This window comes from Corvus cornix, chromosome 26 (genome assembly GCF_000738735.6).
Source record: "Corvus cornix cornix isolate S_Up_H32 chromosome 26, ASM73873v5, whole genome shotgun sequence".
NCBI classification, from domain to species: domain Eukaryota; kingdom Metazoa; phylum Chordata; class Aves; order Passeriformes; family Corvidae; genus Corvus; species Corvus cornix.
The window spans coordinates 4,063,935-4,087,051 of record NC_046354.1 but is presented as its reverse complement, the minus strand read 5'-3'; the positions used below and the strand labels follow the sequence as shown (position 1 = coordinate 4,087,051).

At 41.5% G+C, this 23,117-nt stretch overlaps 1 protein-coding gene across 1 annotated transcript; it reads right to left on the bottom strand.

Moving 5' to 3' along the window:
- Positions 1–7,118: 7,118 nt before the first annotated feature.
- On the bottom strand, positions 7,119–19,828 carry LOC104692413 (bile acid receptor-like). Its single transcript, XM_010404443.3, is given in 12 exon segments — positions 7,119–8,525; positions 8,528–8,617; positions 8,769–8,882; positions 9,931–10,050; positions 10,316–10,444; positions 11,543–11,642; positions 11,733–11,837; positions 11,927–12,066; positions 12,665–12,805; positions 13,681–14,037; positions 15,192–15,318; positions 19,659–19,828. Coding segments are annotated over 11 exon segments (2,094 nt in total). The 5' UTR covers positions 15,283–15,318; positions 19,659–19,828; the 3' UTR covers positions 7,119–7,818.
- Positions 19,829–23,117: the final 3,289 nt, after the last annotated feature.

Here is a 23,117-nt window from a genome sequence, read left to right as displayed (position 1 = left end):
CATTCCTAAAGCAAAAATATCACATGTGATCCTTGCATGCACAGCTGATCCTTTCCTCTAAAGAATTCACTGCTTTAGGCAGTTGGAGCTGGATTTGTGCACCCTGGAAACCCCCGCAGCCAGGTTTAAAGTGTCTCAACACCCCTTATAAGAACACAGGAGAGAACAGGTCAGAGTGTGAAGATGTGTATTCTTTGCTGCCCAAAGGTGCCAATTTTTCTAAATTGAGAAAAATGGGTGTAAGGAGGGGATTGAGATTAGGGTGAAAAATAAAGGTTTAAGAATTTGCTTTAACAAGATTTAGGGAAATGTCTGCAAACATCAGTAGCAAATTATAACAACGCTTTAAAGTCATAATGAACATGAAAAAGAGACTGCAACAATAAAAACTATAGCAATAAAAATAGAGAAAACCAACAATAACTGTTGGAGGTGAGAAAATGCAGAAAACTTGTAAAGGAAGCTAAAGAGTAGGAAATACACTTTTGCCAGGCCAGAGGCCAATAATGAAGTCAGGGAACATTACAAGATGAAGACAAGCTGTTGATGCAAAGTACAAAGGCTTCAGCAAGTACTTGTGCTTTTGAAAACATAGTGACTGAAAGCCACACAACAAAAATTATTAAATAAATCATATAAGAAATAAATATTTGAAACTCAACATGATTAGTTAACTAATGCTCATTTCAGCAAGTCTGGAATACTGAGGAGATTTCAAAATATTAAAAGAAAGTGCTAATATTATGGCAATATTTAAGGAGGGAGTGTTGACCCAGGTAACTCTCCACCACCCGGGTAAAATAACAGAAAATTGATACAGGATTTGAGCAATAAAGAATTAACAGATGAAAACATAATTACTGTTGTTACATAAAATAGGTCATGCCACAAAAACCCAATTTCCTTGTTTGCAGTGATTACAAATTTGGTTGTTAAGGCAATTGCACGGACGCAATGTCTTTGGTTCCATCTGTCCAGAGCCCCCCTGTCAGGAAGTTTTAGAGCTGTCAGGCAGAGCCAGTGTGGTGGATACAACCAGTGTGGTGGATACAACCAGTGTGGTGGATACTGAATGCTGGAACCACTGGAGCAGTCAGTGTAGTCTCAACAGTGCCTTTATTCACTTCAGTGTTTTTACCCAGCCTCTGAACACACTGCAGTGCACTAGAGAAATACCCGACCAGGTATTAAGAATGAAAATTCGTTCATCTGGAAGGGCAGTAAATTAGTCGGAGTGGAGCTTGGGACCAATGTGACTGCTGCTTATCAGCTCAGCCTCATGCTGATATGGTCACAGAACCTCTTGGCTGCTGCCTCTCTGTTGCTGGCACCATTATCTTGCCCATCTAAAGAGCACCAGGGTGGTATTCACATATCTTCAGCCATTTACACAAAGCACCAAGCTGGTAAAAAACTTCCTGGCTTGTCCTTCTGACTATGACCATGGAGCTCATTCACTACTGACCTCTCTGTTGGCAGTGAGATCCCACGAGCTACAGAGAGCAGCAAGACAAAAGACTTGCAGGACAACAAAGTCCAGTGTCACAATCTGTGAGTGCCTGAGGCTTCTTCCATACAGTTTCCTAAAATCCATCATCCATAGTCTGATGCTTATGGATCCGTTCCTTTTGTTGCCCTCCTGCTGACCTGCAGAGGCTCAGTGACAGAAATTTTTAATGTGCTTTTATAGCCCAGCTTTGCAGCCCTGTTCTGGAACAGCCAGTTACACTGTTAATTATTTATCTTTAACCTTTCTGTTAACTAAACCAGTTCATTCCCTGACATCAGTGATTTTACACTTTCATTAAGTGAATGATGGTGTGCTGATATTCTACAGGAACTGTTTCAAGTGATATCTGTAAATAGAATTTAGTAATTATAAAAACCTTGGGTTAATTCCCCAGGAGTCTCTGTAATGGGCTACAGAAATTCAGTGCATACCAGAAGCTCATATCTAACAGTAATTCAGTAGGATTGTCTGTCACTGACCAATGCCTAAAATAAAAGTAGGAACAATGAGAAGTTATCAGACATTATTCCTACTCACCCTGCCCCTGGTAGTGGTACAACACAAAGAAAACGTTGTGATCTCATGAGCAGGTTACTTACAGAGCAGGGCCACTCTTATTTCCACAAAACATGGAACTGTAGATAGTAAAGTAAAAACACATCCACACTTGCAAACAACCAAGAATTGGAAGCTCTGCTGATGAAAAACAGACAAAACCCATCAGATTCTGAAAGATGAGTATTCTGGTAGAGGAATTATTTCCAACCCCATCCTGTTAGAGCCCTCCACTGATAAAAGGAAATAAGATCCTGATATGCTGCCATAGAAACAAGTGTTTTTGCCAGGTTTTGCATTTAAACAGCCTGTAGCTGCTGAATTTCCAAAGCTGATCTGCCTATTGCCAATCTCTGTAACAGCCCAAAACACAGCTCTCATCTCTGAAATTTATAGATTCACAGACTGTTCTTCTCTTTCTTTCCTAGGATTAGCTGCAGCATTTCCTATCAACCACAGATTAAAACAGCAAATCTCTTTGTTGCATATCATATGCCAGCAATCTCCATTTATGGTCTGAAAATACTTCATAATCCTATTTGCTGTTTGGCTCTGACAGTAGAGCCCTTTGGATTTGGTTTCATTTCTTTGGAAAGTGCTAGATATTTCTTTTAGTCTAAGATACACAATCACTGTGCTGAGGGCAAAACTAAACACAAAACCAAACAAAAAAAAACACCACCAAAGAAAATCCAGAAGCCTTCTGCAGTATTGTCAAGGATGAATGGATACCAACCCAGGATCATAATAATGCCGAAGGTAAAAGTCTGCCCCAGGTGTGACAGCCTAAGACCTGCCAGGTGAATGCCTCCCAACAGGGAAGCCACTCTCAGATTCCAACTAAAAATGAAAATGGCTATAAGGAAGGAAAAGGGAAGGCTGTTTTTCCCCAGGAACTCTTCCTCTCCAAGATACTCCTGGTAGAAGCAAGGCACACTGCATTCAACTTGTCACTCCTGGGTGAGTCCTAACAGTAAGATTTCTTCAGGCTTGTTCTTATTTTCCACATTCTATTTTGCACACTCTGCTCTTGCAGCTTTATACAACACAGATTTGTAAATACCCCTGGGAAATGACTTCCAGTAGTGCTGAGTGGCAATTACATGTCTCTGGAAGTGCCTGTACATGCATTCCCTGTACTGGAGTTTTAAATTCTGGCAGTGGTTACATTCTTCTTGTTCAACTAAGATACAACATGTGAGTTTTCTCAAGTTATCAAAATAAGCTTGAGGTCTGGGAGGAAATACTTGTTATATTGCATCAAGTTTTGTCACCGTTCTAGAACTGCATTCATGACACAGTAGGTGCCAACCCCCACTGTCACTACAAGGTACTGTGCATTTAACAACAAAGAAAACAGACCAAAGAGAAGGATTTGGGGCTCCCTTGCTGGGGAAAGGCCTCTCTTTACACAGGGCCACCACAAAGTATGAGACTCTTGCTGAATCTCTCAGTATTATGCAGTATAGAAGTTAACTCTACGTACTGGGTAATAACAGGGGTTGGGATATTCATTTAAAAAGTTCAGCTTCTGAGTAAACCCCCAACACTGTGTACTAATGGAATAAAAGGCTGATAATTTTGAAATTTCCTGTGCTTACTAAAACCATGAATGGACAAATGATACCAACTTGTCATTTGAATATTTTATTAGAGCACCAAGACAAGCATTAGAATAGAAGAGGTAAATGCTCAGTATTCGTCTTTTCAGAACTGAATTTTCAATTCAACTTTATATTTATATTTAAGAAAAATAGGATATTTACTAAAAAAAGCTACCAAAAATGTAACATTACATATATTTATAGATTTTAACAAAGACCAAACATACTTGCATTATATAATATAAATATTTTTTGTATAAATTGCTTAAAATATTGAAAATCAGGTTCTGCAAAGTAAATTTCCTCAGTAGAACCTGACTGTAAGTTTGCAAAACTCAAGTAACATCTTCTCCCCTTGTAATCTTCAGAAGTTCTCACTAGTTGACTCGCCTAAAAGCTACCCTGCAGTCCTGAGCTCACATCAGCACGCAATGCCCCAAAATTCTGCTGCTGAAAAGTAACAGAATAAAATTATCACAATCCGGTTTTCTATACCTCTACAAACAATTACTTTCTACTGTAGCAAAGTGAACTCTTACTTTTTGATTCTATTAAGTCAGCAAACTTATTTTGTGAGTCCTGCAGCTGAGCCTTGATGTCTTCTATTATATCATGTTTTTCATCACTCTTTATGGTCAGAGCTGAAATCTAACAGAATGAGAATAATGAAGTGTAGAAAAAGGACAGATTATATTTTCATTTATCCCTGTGTATAATAAGCAGACATTCAAGTTAGATAAAGTGGTTGGTCCTAGCCAAATATTGATCAAGTCATGAAAAAGTTCTCCAAAATCAAAACACAAATTCCAACAGAATTAAAAGCAGAATTAAAGAGCATTTACATTTGCTGGACTTCTCTGTGAAGTGACTACAGGTTTCCTTAAGCAGATTACACAGGTATCTCAAAGTGGTACTTCTCAAAGACAGAAAAACCTCATAATGTGTCACAGGAATGCACAAACTTTGTGGACCTGAGGATTAACAATGCAATGACCTTTACAATTTAACAGCTAAACATATCTGCTCACACTAGCACAGTTCTCAGCACAAAAACTGTTTCACACATAAAAAATTTTGTCTGTATTACTTACTCTTTCAAGAAATCTCTATTTTCACATATGTCATCTTCCAGTTTTAAACCGGGTTTTTAATTTTCAAACTAATTTCAAAGGGAATAAATAGAAAACCACATCGTTATTGAAAAATATATCAGAAATACACTTCTGTTTCTCAAATCTCTCATGAAAAAGTAATTTTGTTCATCAGAAGACAGAAGTCTGTTTTGTCCGGTATTCCATGCTGAGTCATCTTTTGCAGGAAAGGCAGAATAGTAAACAGTAATTTACCAGCAACTGAAACACTTGCAGGTACGTTCTTCATCCACACATTCACACAGGACAGGTGCACACCCCTGCTCAGAATAATCATTTTCTCAATGCAAAAATCAACATGCAACATTTATTAAATATTTAATCGTATTAATAATATTGTCATGCTAAATCAGGAAGCACTTTCTCTTTACTTCATCTATTCAATGTATATTGTACAATACTGGCCTGACATTCTTGAATGGCTTTATGCTGTGCTTCAATAACCTTTCTATTTCCTGCAGTTTCTTTCTGGTTTAGTTCTGATTCCAGTCATATTCCACTGCTTGATCTTCTCTGTCTCTTTGTAGAGGTTTGAGTACAATTCATTCATTCTTTCTATACTCTATTTAAACAAGTTCCACAATTTAATCTCAAATGCTGTTTAATTAATAATGTTATAAATATTTATTTATCTCTTAGAAACATCACAAGAGTAAATTATTTTCCACAGAGGGTGACACAAGCTTATGTACACGATTAGGAACTGAAGTTTATCTTTGTGCACCCACTGTGTCTGCATGAAAGGACACTGCAGGACAAGTGGGAGATAAACACAAGTGAAAAATCCCCCACTGTCATCAGCCATCACCAGAAAGATGGTCTTAAAGATGTGGATAACTGCACTCCATCAGCATCCTGGGAGCGTTGTACAGGCAGTGCTGGGTCAGTGCTCTGGGCAGGTGAGGGCAGCACCTTGGTTTAGGTGTGATGTCCCCTAACACTCCCCCTGTTTTGGCTGCATCATGGTATTACTGCAGTCCTTACTGGACTTTAAGAGCTGCCAGGATTAAAGGAAGTTTAGTCCTCAGGCATATGAAAATCAGCAGGAGAATGGCAAGAAATTAGTTCCATTTTGTGGCAGCAAACAGCATTTTGTATCTGGGAAGCACAGAAGCTACTGAAAAAAATTAGCTTTGCTGAGTTGTACTGAAGCAGAAAAACACTTCTCACAGTGTCTTGGTGAAGACACTGTGAGAAGAGTCAAATTCTTGAGGAAACTGCTCCACTAAGTTCATTGTTTATAAATAAAATAAAGCCGGACAGTGCAATTGGGATAATCTATTTCATTTTTCCAAAGAATACTTTGACTCCAATCCTTCTACCTTTCATCAGACTATTCAGCACCAGTTTCACAAAGATATTTAAGTGCCTAAATCTTATTCTGATTAAAACTTAGAGACTTCCCAGGCACTTAAAAAGAAAAAGAAAAAAAAAAAAAGAAAATAAAAAACCCCACAACTAACAAACTTGGAATCACCGTCATTTTTAAAGGTTTGTCTCTAAGCATGTTCCCTGAATCACAAATATCTCCTCTAAGTGATTCAGCTGTAAACAGGAAGCAGAAAATTACTATTCCCCTTTGACTACTTATTTAGCCTTGAAATATCCACTGAATAATGCTTTAGGCACTGTTTGTGGACAAATTAAGAGGCCCTAAGAATTTAGACAAGCAGAGTTGATGCGTAACTGACTTCTTCATCTGCTTCAGAGCAAAGTTTTACTTGCTGTGAAATCATATCTGAACTACGAAGAGATTTTGATCAATGTATTTTTTAAAAAAAACTAACAGTGCAACTGTATTTAACACTTATAGCTATAAAACTGTTGGACTACTCATGAATATAAAACTCGACAATTATAAAAAATTTTAAAGAATGTGCAAGGTAAAATTTATTTTAGTTTTACCTGAATCAGTGATTTTGCCACAGTACAGGGACAAAATGGCAAATTCAAATCATCGTCTGGGCATTTGTTAAACTCCTGCACAAACTTCAGTTAGTTTCCTATGGGTAGATTTGTAAAGAAGGATTATAAAATCCAGAAGAAACAAAAATTACCGCTAATGTGAGAATACTATTTTTAATTAATAAATCAACTGCCTGCAATTTTCAAAATTACCAAAATTGGTAATGGCTTTGTAACTCACTTGCTTCATACTTCACAGTTGCTTTTCAAACCACTGGTGTTTTGCAGTTTGCTTCATAGACTATGGCCAGAGTGCAAGGTTTTGATGATGAGAACTCATCAGCTACTGCCTGTCTGTGCACAGGTGCACAATAAAGGATTCAGGAGGCAAAATGGTTTCTTTGAAGTCCAGTAGTTGATATTTATTTTTTTCTTTACTCCATGGGTAGTTCTAAACACCACATCTAATTATGTTTTAGTATGAAAATGCCGTTTTACAAGATTTTCAAGTCACAAAAAATAACATAGTGTAACTCATCTCCTGTCAGAACACCACATTTCAATCTAAACATATTCTGTACGGAGCCTCAACAAGAAACAGTAATTTTTTTAATTCACATAACTCTGTGTGGTGACAGAACATTTTCACTGCACATTTGGTCTGGTGTAAGCAGGACTTCAAAGCCGGTGCCAGCATCCAAGTGGGGCACTGCTCACTGCTGAATCACCCACATCAAATGGGGATTTACCATTGGTGATGTGCAGTTACAACACAGAGCAGATGATCGAGAAGATGATTTCCTTCAGTCTTGATAGAGAATAACAGCAGAAATCTTTGAAATTAAAGTGGAAGATGTTCCCTCCAGCACCAATCTTGGCAGCCGGCAGAGAAATGAGTTCAGCGAATTTCACACATACACAGAACCATGGAATGGTTTGGTTTGGAAAGGACCTTGAAGGTCATCCAGTTCCACTTCCTGCCATGGGCAGGGACACCTTCCACTATCCCAGCTTGCTCCAAGTCCTGGCCTTGGACACTTACCGGGACAGGGCAGAATGTGTGTGCTCAGGTCAGGACTCTGCCCGGGGGCTCTCAGCAGTGTGTCCCTGGAAGGGCTGTCCCCCCGCCCGCTCGCAGCTCAGCCGGGCCGGCCGGTGGCACCATTTGCTCGGCACAGCCCCGCGGCCCGAGCGCTCGCAGGAGTTTGGCCGCGGGCCCTGCCCGGAGCTCAGGCACGGCGGCAAGAGCGGTTTGAACGGCTTTTCTGTCTCCATGGGCCCGAAGAAAAGTGGTGACACCGACACCGACATCGCCGCCGGTACCGATACCAGCAGCGAAACCGACACCGGCACCAATACTGGTAGCAACACCAACACTGGTACCGACACCGACACTGACACCAGCAGCGACAACCGGCACCAACACCAGCACTGACACCGGCACTGAGAGCGGCGCCCAAACCGATACCAGCACCGGCACCAGCACCGGCACCAGCACCGACACTGGCACCGACGCCAACATTTGCACCGACACCGACGTCGCCGCCACCACCGGCACCGGCACCTCACGGCGCCCGCTGAGGGAGGGCGAAAAGGGCGGGAAACGACGGCGCGCACCCGAGGCGGGAAGGGGCGCGCGGCGCCGGCGGCGTTGGCGCCGCCTAGTGGAGATCCCAGAGGTCGCGCAGCGGCGCGGCCAGGCGCGGGTCCCGCGCGGCGCAGCGCCCCCCGCGTGGGCGTGGCGGAGCGAGCGCAGCTCCGTGAGGCGTCCCAGCAGCCGCGCGAAGCGCTGCGGTCCCGCGGGTGCTGCAGCTTCGAGTGCTTGTACAGGATCCCCAGCAGCGGCTCCTGCAGCTCCTCCACATGGCGCTTGTCCCTCAGCAGCGGGCGGTCTGCGGGAGAGCGGCGGCACGGAGAGCGTGGTGAGCGGGATCCTCCGGGCGCCGCCGCCCCTCAGGGTCTGGTCGGCGCCGCCGCGCCTGAGGGGACAAATGGGAGCTCCCGCGGGGCAAGTGACAGCTCGTTGTCACCTTCCCAGCTTACCTGAAAAGAACACTGTTGTTGCTACGAGCAGAGCGTATTCGGTCTCGGTCACTTTGAGTTCTCCCATGGTTCTGTAGAAGCAGAACAGGGCGGTGATGAACTCCTCAGTTATGCCTTGAAAATGGAAAAACCCAACATTTTTTTGTTTAAAAAGAAAAAAAAAAAGTGCAGAATAATGAGGATGTTATCTCAGTGCAGAAACAGTTGCAAATCGTCTTTGCCTGAAGGATGCAAGGTGACCCTCCCTGGATCCATCTGGACCGCTGTGTCCGGTTCTGGGCTCCCCAGGACAAGGGACATGGAGCTCCTGGATCAGGTCCAGCCAAGGCTGTGGAGGTCATGAGGGGACTGGGGCATCTCTCTTACAAGGAAATGGTGAATGGTTGGACTCCATGGTCTTAGAGGTCTTTTCCAAGCTAAGCCATTCTATGATTCTGTGAAAGGCTGAGGGAGCTGGGGCTGAGAGGGTCCCTCAGCCCTGGGTGTCCCTGTCTTAGCAGGGCCCGGGCTCTGCTCCGGGGCCCAGCAATGGCACCAGAGGAACGGGCAGGAACCGATACACAGGAAGCTCCACCTGAACATGAGAAAGAACTTCTTTCCTGTGAGGCAACAGATTGCCCAGAGAGGGTGTGGAGTCTCCCTCATTGGAGATATTCCAGACCCATCTGGATATAATCCTGTGCCATGTGCTCTGGGATGACCCTGCTGGAGCAGGGAGGTGGGACGAGGTGACCCACTGTGGTCCCTTCTAACCTCACTGGTTCTATGATTCTGTAATTCAGTGATTCAGTGAATCTTTTAAGACTCGGGGCTGTTCCATTGCATGAAATAGTTAACAAACTTTGTGGAAACAATGTTAATTGCTAAAATAATAACAAAAGTTGTATTGCAGTTGTACTGTGGAGCTTTGAATGTAACTCAAGGCTGTATAGTGGGATATAAGCAAACATGAACACACCTCTACCTGCCATGAAGATGCAATGCCAGTGTGTAATACCTGAGGATGTAATACCAGAGCAGCTCGAGGGAGAGGAGAAGGAAAGGGAGAGGAGAGGAAAGGAGCTGGAGCAGTGGCCTTAGGGACAGTGTATCTCGGTGTAATCAAAAATAGGGCTAGTAAATCCAAGCATTGACAGTATTTAGATTCTGAGACCTCTGTTACCTGTGGTAGTAGTAGAAGTTGGCCTCTCTTCATTTTGACACATTTCCATGGAATAAATATTGTTTTTATCAAGGTTTTGAACATGACAACATGTCCCGTGATCAGAAAGTCTTACATGACCTGGAACAAGGCACATGACAGTTCCCAGTCAGGCTTAAAGTGATCTTAAATATTTGTCTGTATCATTGCTGAAAATGCATTAATTTTTTCCAGATCCGTGCAGGTATAAAATCCTTTTTGGCATCTGGCTCCAGGTTCTTTTGTTGCGTTTTTGTTGGTCAAAGTCTCTTGTGTTAAATTTGACACAATATATAATATGTAATTAATATAGCTGATTATTATCCACCCACCCCACGGTGATGCAAATCAGGTATTTGAAACGTACTTTCACTGGTGGATGGCTGGCACTCGCTCATTCTTTGGTTGTAAATTTGGGCTGATCTCAAGAACATCGCCTCCACTGTGGACCCTTTCAGCAGAGCAATCTGGTCCTCACTGGCTAAACTCTCAAACCCTGCAGAGAAAGGTGCATGTTCAGTATCAAGGAAGGCTGGGGCTGCCTTTAAGCCCCCAACATGATGTGAAAAAAATGATTTTTTTTTTTTTTAATAAATGCCTTTACTGGAAAGGAGCAGCCATAGTTAAATGAAGCATGTGCCAAAGACTTGGGATCTTTCCTGCTAGTTTGCAGGCTAGACAATTAAAAAGGAAAAAAAAGGGAGGGGGCAGTTTTCAGTGTTAAAAGAGTCACAGGAAGATACACGTAAAAATTTTGGGACTAAGCAAGATGTTATCAAAACCTTCTTCCTCATATCTGATAATTATCACATGGGCTAATACCTGATAAATCTGCTACATTGTTTAGCGACTGTGGATACTCCCCTTCATTCATTGTTATATTATTTTCTTTTTAGAAGTCCTGTTAATCTTTTGACGAGTTCATTGTCTGCACTTGTAATTCAAGAGCAAAGGAACTTTAGTGATTTTTTCTTAAACTTGATCAAAGCAGGATATGTAACACAAGAAAACAGACAGCCCTTCCTTCAGCTCTGTCCCACAGAGATGCTAAATTACATCAAATACCTGCTTTAGATATGGTGATTGACCTTTGTCAGTGAATTTTACAAAGAAAAATTATCACCCTCCCTATTAAATGTTGCTTTGTCAACTTTACATTGAAATGCAGTGAATTTAATTGCATGTTCCTTTGTCCTTTGTGAAAGGAAAGTATGAATAAGAACACCTGCTAAGTCCCTTCTGTGCTGCCTTTTCCTTTGAAGGAACATCTGTTTTTTCCTTTGATGATTATGATAAATTGCAAACTCAACTGGATTTCAGAGAATGTGGTGAGATAGTAATTCCCTCAAGGTGGTATTTTGAGGTCCATGTGCTTCCAGAAAATGTCTCTAGTCCATGGCAGAAATGGAGAAGAAATCTAATTATAGCAAAGTTTTGAACTGAAAACCTCTAGGTTGTCCTCATGACACATAAGTGGCAAGTGAGAAGTACAAATAATCAGTTTAAAGCCTTTTCTTTAAGCTTGTATTTTTCTCGGGTTCATGCCATCAGTTTGGTTTGGTTCCTGTAACATTCCCCAAAGGAAGAAACTTACCTGGGAGTCTTTTTGTGAAATCCACCAACACTTGGACATGGACAACGGCTGTCTCAGACAGACGGAGAAAACTTTCCTCAGGACTTGCAGTTTCCTGTAGCTGCATGAAAGGGTATTTGGACATTGGATACAGCCAAAATACACGACAACAATAACTTAGCAATGCAGGCTGAGTGTGCTGGATACCTACAAACTTCTTGGCTTCCTCAAGGGGTATTGTGTATTTTTGGTGTGCTGCTACAATGTGGTCAAGAAGCTGATGTTCTCCTGGAGTAAGTTCCATCTTCTCTGGGATCTGTTAAAAAAATAAACCAATCAAGTGGCATTGACTTGGGGTAAGAATAAGTGATAAAAAGAGATATTTTAAATAGAAAAATATCCCACTTTTCCAGATCTTGTTGTAGATGATACTTGCTTACTATTCAGTCCCTCATCTTCCAGCTTTATGTTGCAAAGGAAACTGCTCTTCTGCTTGAAATTCTTCCTGAGTCGCTTTGACTTACACTGGACTTCAGTGAGCAAACCTGTGAGGTGTGAAGTGGCCATCAGTGCTTGCATTTTCAATTAATTACAGTTTGAAATCATCACTTTTGTTAGAGATAACACCAGTCTTGCATCACAGAAGCTGTCAGCTATAATGAACTATGTTTCCTAGAGAATGTGGCCATGTGTTACTTATCAGGTGAGCTGATGTTCAGTAGCCACCAAAGGCCTGAGGGTCTGTAGTCATCTTTGTCCTTGTGGCTCTGTGACGAACAGGCATCAGAATTTTTCATCAAAGCCCATCATGCCATTTTTATTTAATTTTTTTCCCCAAACCCTAAAGCTCATCTGATCTGCTCACTGCTGTCCTGACAAGACTCAGGATATTTATCTTCTCTTGTTAGTACTTTCTTTTTTTTTCTTGTACTGTCTTTGAACAACAGTTCTCTTAAGGTGAGGGGATACTTCCCAAGCATTGCTGGCTTCTGCACACCAAGATGCTACAGGTGCCACAGTCTCTAAAGTTAATTTTCCTACAGCCAAATGAAGTTTAGACCAGTATCACTGGGAAGGGATTGACTTTGGAAAAGGTTTTATCCACGGTGATTAGTAAAGAATCCAGCAAGAAGGAGCACTTACATTCTGCCAGCATTCCCACAGCTTTGCACTTCTTGAGGCGGCACTCCTGGCACTTCCTCCTCATGTACATGTCCATCTCGCAGTGCCCCCCGCTCTTGCAGCGGTACACAGCGTTCTTGGTTATGCTGCGCCGGAAGAAGCCTGGGAACAAGGCCCAGGTTATGGCTGAAGCAATCTAAGCAGGTTTATCTCAGAATGAGTTAAAAGCATCTCCGGGTTTGGTTGGGTTTTTTAAATGGAAACATAACCTCGATTTTATATTTGCTTTTTAAAAATATAGTTATGTCCAGTTCTTTCTGACTGATATTAACTGATGTTTTCCCTACATAGAATATGCTGAGCTGGAAGGGACCCACAAAGATCATCCAGTCCAACCCCTGGCCCTGCACAGACACCCCAACAATCCCACCCTGTGCATCCCTGAGAGTGTTGTCCAAACACTCCTGGAGCTCTGGCAGCCCTGGAGCTGTGCCCATTCTCTGGAGAGCCTGGGCAGTGCCCAGCACCCTCTGGGGGAAGAACCTTTCCCTGATACCCAACCTAAACCTCCCTGACACAGCTCTGGCTGCTCCCTTGAGTCTTGTGCCTGGTCACAGAGAGCAAAGATCAGAGCTGCCCCTTATGAGACAGCTCCCATACAAACAAGTTAAAATATAATTAGCAAGTAATTACTACTTGCTTTTATTCGATTTTAATAATAAGTAAAATTAATAATACTGGAGTAAATCTCTAAGAAATGTTCATGAGAAAACCAGCGCCTGCTTACACTGACACTGTTCTAGCCAGTCATCAATGCAAAAATGAGATGCTTAAAGTTCTCATATTAAATACAGACTGTGAAAATATTCCTTCAAAGAATGTTATAACAATGTGAACCTGGAGTAAGCGTGTTAGATAAGGGGTTCATTAGATAAATTAAAAGCCACTGTAGAAACACCAGCACAAAACCCAGCCAAATCTGTTTGCCCCAATCCCAGCTGTGGAAGGTTGCGCTGAGGCCCTGTGTCCTTGCTCACCTTTGCAGCCCTCGCAGGTCAGTGCGTTGTAGTGGTACCCCGAAGCCTTGTCCCCACACACCACACACAGCTCCTCCTGTCCCTTCAGCCTCACCGAGTGGTTTAACCTGGGCCTCTTTAGCCCCTGGTACCCCCCATCCTCCACGTGGGGAGCCAGGAAGGGGCCTTTGCTGAGCTCGCAGCTGCTGCCGACACAGGGCCCGTCAGGGTACGGGGGATCCAGGCTGTAGGAGCCGTATGGGGATGGGGCAGGCTGGGACTGCAGGGCTGGAACTGGGACTGCTGAGTACTGGCAGTAAGGGGCAGCCTGGAAATCCGGGTCCTGCAGCTGGTAGTTGATGTGCTCTGGTAAAACATCTGTGACGGGGGAAATCGAAAGTGGAATAAAAGCCTGGAGAATATCTCTGGCTGCTCCAAAGTTTAAAAACGTTTTGTAGCTTTAGTAACATAAATATTAGAGGAACACATTTTCAGAAGGGAAATCTGACACATTCTATTTAAATGTGCCACCTGTAATGTTCTTAAGTGAAATCTTAAATGTAGCAAAAATGGCTCAGTAACGGCTTGAGCAATATCGTGTGGGTGCCACTGGATTAGTGTTAGTAGATAATTAAATATCACTTGTCATCTGATGGCACAGCAGCCTTCAGATCTTACTCTTGAGGGTTGTTTTTATTAGTCATCCACACTACAGTCAAATATCTTCCATAAGTGAATTTTTTAATGAGTGAAGTGTTTGTTACTGATAGATATCTCAGGCACTATTTTGAAAATGGGGTCTGAGAAAAATGGTGTAGATAGTAGAGAGTACTGAAAATTACTGTGACAGGAGTCTTAAAGTTGAACTTCAGAGGAGTAAAAAGCAGAGACTTGTTTTATTTAGTATTTTCCCACACATGTGTCTTTATAGTTATGAGATTTTAGTTTAGTAAAATGTAGGTACAGAATTACAAAGAGAATTTCTTCCTGCCTGTCTGTTGAGTTTTAATTTTATCCAGCCTCCCTTAAATACACACAGCTATACCAAAGAAAGCCTGTGCCACATGCATCACGTTTCATTCTTCCTTTGGGATTATTAAAATCTCTATAAAAACAAATTGGAAAGGTTTTTAAAAACAGTTTGGAGTTTTTTTTCCTTTTAGTGGGCTTTGGGTCCTGCCTTTAGTCTTCCAGAATCAAATTAGTTATTGCAATTATAGTTACATAAGATATAGAACAGGCATTATCTATTTATAATGCACCTGGAATACTGTAATAAAACCTGTGTCTTCTCCATGCAAGTCAAAGGGAGACAGCACTGGGAATGTTTATATGGAATGCTCAGTCAAAATAATCACATTGTGCTCAAAAGTCTGTATGAGCACACAGTAATAGATTTCAATACACTTTCAGTGCGAGCTTGGTAAGAGCTTTCAAGTGCTTTAAAGATCAATTAAAATGAAGGAAAAAAAAATATTCCCACAGGTGTTCATTTTCCCGTATTTCCAGAGTACAAAACTTGCTTTACTCACCATAGTACTGGATGGGCTCGGGAAGGCCGTACCCGTCAGGGATGGTGACAAATGTGTTGGCCATGTTCTGCTCCCAGCTGCACTGCTTCATTCACTCTACTGGGGGGATCAGCCTTTAAATGGCAACCTGGAGGAAGGGGAAAGGAAGAGAAACATCCCATGGGAAAGAATTATTGGGTAGGGTTAGACACAGAGCTCAAACTAGAAAACTCCAGAATAGGGGAGAGTTTTCAGATCATAAGAAAATCAGATGTCTGTGTGAAGTCACATAGCACCCTCAGCAAGGCTACAAAATGTTTGAGTGTCCTGATATTACAGGTTCAGGGTAAAACTCTTTCCTAAATTTCCAAGTTATAATTAGAAATGTTTTGCTCTGAGTTTTACACAAAACCATGTGGGGGAATTGGACTAATCACTGGTAAATTCTCTAGTTCAGAGAAGGTTAAAAGGAGCTTCACTGGGTAGAATAAACTTGCTTTGAGCATGGATTAGAGCATTTGCTCTAGTGTGCATGTGAGACTGTTCTGTTTGTGCACAAAGATGGGCTTTTAATGAGTTTATTTCATTCACTTTTTATGCACAGTTGAAGCAAGGAAAATAGAATGGAAAGGCCAACATGGAATATCTGTTCTTTGTCATTTAAGTACTCATTTATGCAGTAAAAGTCAACTTTGCCTTGCTTAAGTACTGCCTGAATTACACTTCCTGTGTTCCTTTAACAGTGTAAAGTATGCAGTGAAGACCAAAAATACCGATTTCCTATAGGATGTGCTGTCTCTAAAGAGCCTTTCACTGTCCCTTGGTCTTTGAAGGAGCCTGGACTCCTGGCTGGATTTGTTGACATTCCCAGTAACAAAGTGCACTGAGAGCTCACAGTGACACAGTGAGAAGAGCTGCTGTGCTTGGAGTTCAAAAGTTACCTCATTTTTCAGTAGTTTGAATTATAAATTCAAATTTAGAGAGAGGTTCTGAAAATGTGTGCTCTAAAATCTCTTAAAAGAGTTTTAGGAAAAAAAAAGTCAGTATGGACAGTGGCACAAGCTGGGTTTGAGTTTACATACCTACAGCAAACCTCTGGTATTGCTTAGAATTGAGTAACAGAGTAGCCATTAGAGAAATAAGTAGGAATATTTTCCTTGCCCCCTTGCCCCTCTGCATGTGTGGGATGTGGCCATAGGTTCAACTTCTGCTGAGCCAAAGGGCTGTAAGAGACAATTTGCCCATGAACCACTCAGAGGCTTTCCCTGAGCAGACAGGAAGGATAGAAAAGATGAAAAAGGCATGGAAGTGTTTGGAAAATACAGCAAATCCAACTGGTATTCTGCAATGGGTTTCTCTGCAGAATTTACAGCAAGCTGGGTTTAAAGATCTTCCCTGAAGGACTCAAAAGGTGGGGTTTGTGCTATACCTGTACCTTGCTGCAGCTGAGACAATGAATGGATCACCCCAGGGAATCTGAAGTCCTGATCGGAAAAAAAACACATCTCTTCCCCCAAACTGGACAGAGCTTTGGGGCTGACCACTTTCGCTTCATGTTGTCAGCAGAAGGTGAAAGGATGCAGTGAAGCTGGAATGCTGGGGGTTTGTTATCTCTGCTAGTAAATATTTGTTTGAGAGAAAAATGAGTCACTGAATCATGAGGTCTTATCAGTTAGATCAATTTGGCCTGGGCAAAGTCTACATTTTTTCCCAAAAATGTGTGTTTGCTGAAGAAATGTGTTTCTGAATTCCAGTGGATTCTTTAAATAAAAACCATAATTGAGTAGTAGATAAAAAAAAAGATACACTGATCCAGTCTAATAAAAACAGTATATTGGGAGTTTGAAGTACCAAATGTAAGGCGGTTGATTGCTTAAACATTTTAAATCTTGGAAGCAGATTTTCCTTAGGCAAAGTTTCCTCAGCTTAGATATTGTATGAGAAAGCATTTAGCCCTTCTTACCGATTTTTATGGCCAATAACAGTAACTAGGTGCAACTACGAAATTTCCAGCTTAGACTGAGACTTTGTAAACTGAAATCTTAAATTAAGAGGATGTTAGAACAGCGTGAATAGTAAGTCCAACGGTTACCTGAGGAATGCTCTACTGTCTTTGAATTAGACTTATGCGTGAACATTAAGAGTTTCATTTTCTGACATTTGAGAATTTAGTGTTGGCAAGCTTGTTCTTCTGATAAAACAAAGCATTGGGCTCTTTAAAGCAAAAAAGAAAAAAAAAAAAGAAAGAATAGAATAAGATATGTAAGGAAGGAACTTCATTTCCTAGGCCAGGCAAGTTTTGATTATTTATGAGTGACTGTGAGAGTTGTGTGTTCCAACCTTTGCCTCACCCCTGGTGAGTGAGGCAGCAGCAGGGAGGCCTCCTCCAAACTGCAGCAGTCCCTGGGATTCCGTGATCCATGTGCTGCTCTCCCCAAGGTTCTGTAGCCATCCCAAACCCCTCACGGGACTGAGCCGTGACCTGCGGGACATTTCCCCAGCCCTCACAGATGCTCGTTAACCCTGTGCCAGCCAAGGGAATTCTGCACGTGCCCAGCACAGTGAAGCTGCTGACAGAAGGTACCAGACATGCCCAGGTGTAATGTCCAAAACAGGAACTGGGACAAAGTTGAAATAAGATTGGAGTAACAGGTTCGGATGTTTGGGGCAGTTGCAGCCATGCCATTCCCAAAACAAAATGGTTTGTGCCCATTTTTCTCTTTTCCATGTGTTCCCGATATAACCACACGTTTGTGCATGAGTGCTTTAAAAGGAAGCAAAAATCTAAATACATTCCCAGAGAGGATGCATAAAGGTCTTTAGCCTAAAAAGTGGAAATAACTGGGAACAAAAGATGAATTTTTAAATTACTTGTTTTGTAGAATCCCAAGCAGAAACACACGTAGGGTGGGAGTCTTCAGTCCTCACTCACGCACACTGAGCTGACAGAAAATGTCATCTGCGTAAAGCACACGCTGTTCCTGCTTTTCCTTCTTTCACTGGGCATTTTCACAGTGAAATCCTGACCAGGTGGGGAGAATGGTGTTTTTTGGAAGAGGAAGAGGTGACTTACACTCAAGGTGGCTTAAGCATGTTTGAAAATGTTGTGCTTTTATAGGCTTAGTTTTGCCAGCCCTCATCTTCTGAACTACAAACGTTCAGTATAAAGCAGAACGTGTTGATTCAAGGGCTTGGTTATCCATCAAATGCAGGAATTTAGTTCTTAGTCCCAACTGAAAGACTTGACAATTTATCAAAAATGGAATCCACTAAAGAAAAAAAAAGCCATTGATTGATAAAAGTAAAGTAGAACTGTAAACGTACACATTCAGACTAGAATATGAACAGTACCTCTATTTATTGCTATTTATGGTGAAAGATGTGGGGTTTATCATTTTTATTGCTATAAAACCCCATATCATAAAGCAACATATCATCAACTTATCAAATTTATTGTGATACAAAACATCCTTCATGGAGCAGGGACACAGGGAGCCCTTTCAGAGGTCGGTACTGACAGTGCTTTAGCTGCTATCGTAAATATTTTGACAGTTGAGTCATGGGGAAATTTTTTGTTTACAGGGAATTTTAGGAACTCGAGCTGAAGGTCTTCACCATCTAGCACACCTTGGGGCACATTAACAGTCACGTAGTGGAACTCAGAGCACGTTTCAGGCTTGGGTTTAATCACTGTACTTTGCTTGCTGCTGGAAGGCAAAGCTTATTTTTTTTAATTTGCAAAAATTTAAACCAAAAACTGAACAAAAAATGAACTGAGCATAATCAGTACCAAGTAGGTGTGATGCCAGCTGATCTATTCAATTTCACTCAAGCAATTCAGTAATCACTGCTTAATTAAAGAATGATTTTGCAGGGGAAATTGTAGGATCACTTGATTGATCCTGTATGCAGCTTACATGCATCATTAAGGGTTTTTCTGTTCCTCTTGGTTTTAATGTGCCAAGAAGCTCCCCAAAGCTGCTCTTTGAAGAAATTCCACTTCTCTTCTTATTAAATGTGTTCCTTCCAGGTCATATAATAACCATAATAGGAACTGGCTCATTTCACCAATGGACTGTGTTGCAATTCTCTTGAAATTTTCCTTTGGAATTGTTATTCTGTGAATAATTACTTCAAAAGCATAACTTTTATACATTGTAAAATAAGAGGTTAGAGATTGTTTGAAACTCAAAGCTTTCTGGGCACTTTTGGGAAGAGAAACAAATAATTGAATTTAAAAGTTGTTTTTCCTCACTCTGTGTGTCAAATGAAGTTCTGTTGGAACAGATCCTTGGCTGTAGAATACCAGATTTAAAACTGCATGTCTTCCGTTTTCATTTAGTCAGATGATTAAAAAAAAAGAGGAAAAAAGGAGGTAAAGAAGAAAAAAGCCCAATGCCTGGAATATTTTCACATGGCAAATTGATGTATGGCTTGAGCACCAATTTATAACCCCAGAGCATGCAGAGAAGGAAATTAAATACTCACGGTGGTTGCAGGGAGCTCCTCTCTGCCAGCACAGAGTCCGTCGGGCTGCAGTGCCGGTCCCAGCTCTGCTCCAGCTGGAGCAAAGCAGGCCTTTCCCTATTTATCAGTTTGTGTGCACACCCCGGGCTCCAGACACTCGGCAGAGCAACGCTGCGGCTCCGAGACACGAACTTCCCACACAGCTCCTCTGGGGTCGGAGCAAGGGCAGCTGCGAGCCCACATAAATCAAATCAGAACTGGGTCATCAGGGACAGAGGCTATGGGGACCCTCACGTCACCGCTTCCCAGAGTCCTCCCTGGCCCAGCACAAAGATTCTGCTTTCTTGCTAGAATTCAAAATTCTCCCATTTTGATTGCTTCACCTTGACGTGTCTGGGGTGGTGATGGAAAATGTTCAATTCCCAAGCAGTAAAAATATTGTAGTAGAATTATTTGGAGATTTTTACGTGACATAATAATTTAATTTGGAAAGGCTGGATTAGGCCAGGGCTTCCAAACACCAAACACTTACCTTGTCCTCCGTGTTCTGATCTGGACATCCCTGTGGTGATGCAGCACCCACCAGGCTCACACTAAGTTCATTGCTATATTCAGTGAACTTAAGTTCATGTTGCCGTTAACTCAGCAAAATTTCATTCTTAAAACCCCAAGTATTTCCATTATGAATAACTTCTAATAAATTAGTATTGCAATTTGATGTGTTCATTGTTTCCTAGGTATATGTGACCTTTTGGATAGGGAATTTTCTCGTTAGGTATTGTGCTGTTCCAGTGCTCCCAGCAGGCTGCAAATCTCCTCACTCCAGATGGAGCTCACCTGCCTTCTGTGTGACGTCAGTTCTCCATTCACCTCAGGAAAAACTGGTTCTGTTGGATACTGCATGGAATTAGATGGGAAAAGGAAAATATAATTTCCTGTTGGGTGTCTTACAGCAAAGTCACTCGTAAATAGTCTTTTGGAACAGTAGGTTTTCATGGGTACACAGTAAACTGACACCACCCTTCAAAGGAGGGACATATTTATATTCCATGGGCTCCAGAGAAGAGCAGCCCTAAGGCTGCTTATTTCCATGTGCCATTTAGGAATCTGTCTTTGGAGGGGAGTGGTTGAGTCTTTCAAGAACAAACAGCATTGACTGATAAATATTATTTGAGCATATTATGGAGTTTTCTAAGATTTCAGACGTCCTGCATTGATCACATGTGGTGACGGGGGGCTGGAATGCAGTGATTATGCAGTAGAGACAAAGATAATGATGTTGTAAGCTTAATTATGATGAGCACTTGTCTTTCTGGTAAAAACAGCCTCATACAGAAACTTGCCAAGTTGCCAAAAACTTGAAAAGTAAAACTGAAGGTTTTACAATTGACAAAACAAATATTTTTTTTAACAGCAGTACCTCTTTCACAATACCCCATTGGCTTTTTCATCCAGCCTTTCTCATGAAAGTTGGAAAAACAAGTAGAGGTTTGTGAAATATTGTGGTTATCTTTTAAATGCTACTGACTTTTATTTTTAGCATTTTTTTCTGATAGAAGCCACCTTGCTGATAAACTGCTCAAATTAGCTGTAGGATGTGGGTATTTAGAGCCCGTTGACTCCAGGGAACTTAAGCCTGAAGCCCAGGTTTTTAAAAGGCATCAAATCCCCATTCTACTCAGTTTATAAAGCCTGCTGGATTCAGGGTAAATTCAGTTTCTAAAATCAGTATATAAATAAGTTTATGAAATAACTATATAAAAGTGATCCTATTCAAAGCTTAGCATGACAAAAATGGGAGACTTGAGGGCACAGTTGAGTCACCTAAAATACTGCTGCAAAGAAGAGGAAAATAAACTCTTTTCCATGCTTGTAAATAATCAAAAACCAGAAAGGTTATTTAGGAGTAAGGAAGATTTAAATTACAAACTAGAGAAAGCAATTACTGTGGTAAAAATAGCCCTGGAGTGAGTTCCTTGTACAATCTTCTCCACTGACTGTTTTGAAGATCAGTTTGGGCAACCAGATAGAACTAAAGAATTGTTTTCTCTGAGTTATTTTGGTTTGTAAAGAGGACTTTTTGTAAAGGACTTTTAAGCTCTCTTCCAGCTCTGCTTTCTGTTAATGTTCTATACATACATCAATCTTGTAAAACACTGATGAAGTTTCTGGTCAGTAACATGCCCAGAGCCACTTCGGTGGCAAAGGAAATAATCCCAGACTCCAAGCTTGCTTTACTAGTGTTAAGTAAACAAAGTGTCACTCATAGATATGGCCTGAAAGTAGGAGCTGAACAAGTTCATGGCATGAGCCAACATCCAGAAGTGGCACTGAAGTGGGGAATAAGGGACACACGTGTTTTGCATAGAAAACAAGCGGATCTGGTGACAGCAGCCTGACCTGGACACTGCTGCAGCACTTGTGCAGCCTCACTGCCACCGGTGCAAACTGGGAGCTCTGGGCAGTCAGATCTCCGTGGAGATTGGGCAGCTGGCTCCGAGGGTTTGATGGGTGAGGGAGCTGGAGACTAAGGAAGAGCTTCCCTGGATCGATACCTGCTGAGAGAATCCATTTTCAAGGTCAGCACAATTCTTTGTTCATCTGGACTGGAGATTCCAGATTTCTGTGACTGGTTTGGTATCCGAATAGTTAAAGGAAATCGTATCTACTCCAGCTGCATCTTCTCTACATAAATGACCCGTTTGGCTTGATCTGGTATTGGATTGTTTACGTAACTTCAGTAATTAACCACTATCAGCCTCATTAATGAAACATAAACCACCTCTTCTGCTCATTTATAAAGCATTTGTCAAACAAAACTCAAACAAAGGGCAGAATCTCAGCAAAGTAACAGCCCTCCAAGAGCTACTGAGCCCTGACTGCAAGGCACGGCAGTCACTTTGTTGTTGTTTTTCAGTAGAACTGAAACAGAAGTGATGGCATTGTCTATTGCTCTTGGCTAACTTCTCCCTGAGCCATCTGAGATCTGTCACACGAGGGCAAAGATGCCTGGACAACTATTTTGGCCATTTCAGTACAAAATACTGATGTTCCAGCTCATTACTGTAAATCATTAAATGATGAAAGCAAGAGTCAAATACTAAACTACTAAAGCCCTCAGAAAACTAATTGCTAATTACAGTAATTGTTGTTCTATGTGAGTTAAAGGTTATATTAAAATATAGATTATTTCATTACAGAATTAAATCTCTCCTGTTGGTAAACTGTTCTGAGTAATATTAAAGAAAGCTGAGTATTAACAATACAGATCACGTATCAAAAGAATCTAACTGAATCTTTACCTATTTTTGTGTCAGAGAAATAAAATGTTTTAGAGGCATAAAATACACTGGCAGACACATCCATGCCGAAAGTTTTGTTTTCCAAGAGCTTAGATTTCCTTTCCAATTTGTTGAGGAACTCATGAAAAAACGGCAAGTTTTCTGTTCTCCCCCTCTTTTGGATTATTTATGGATTTTC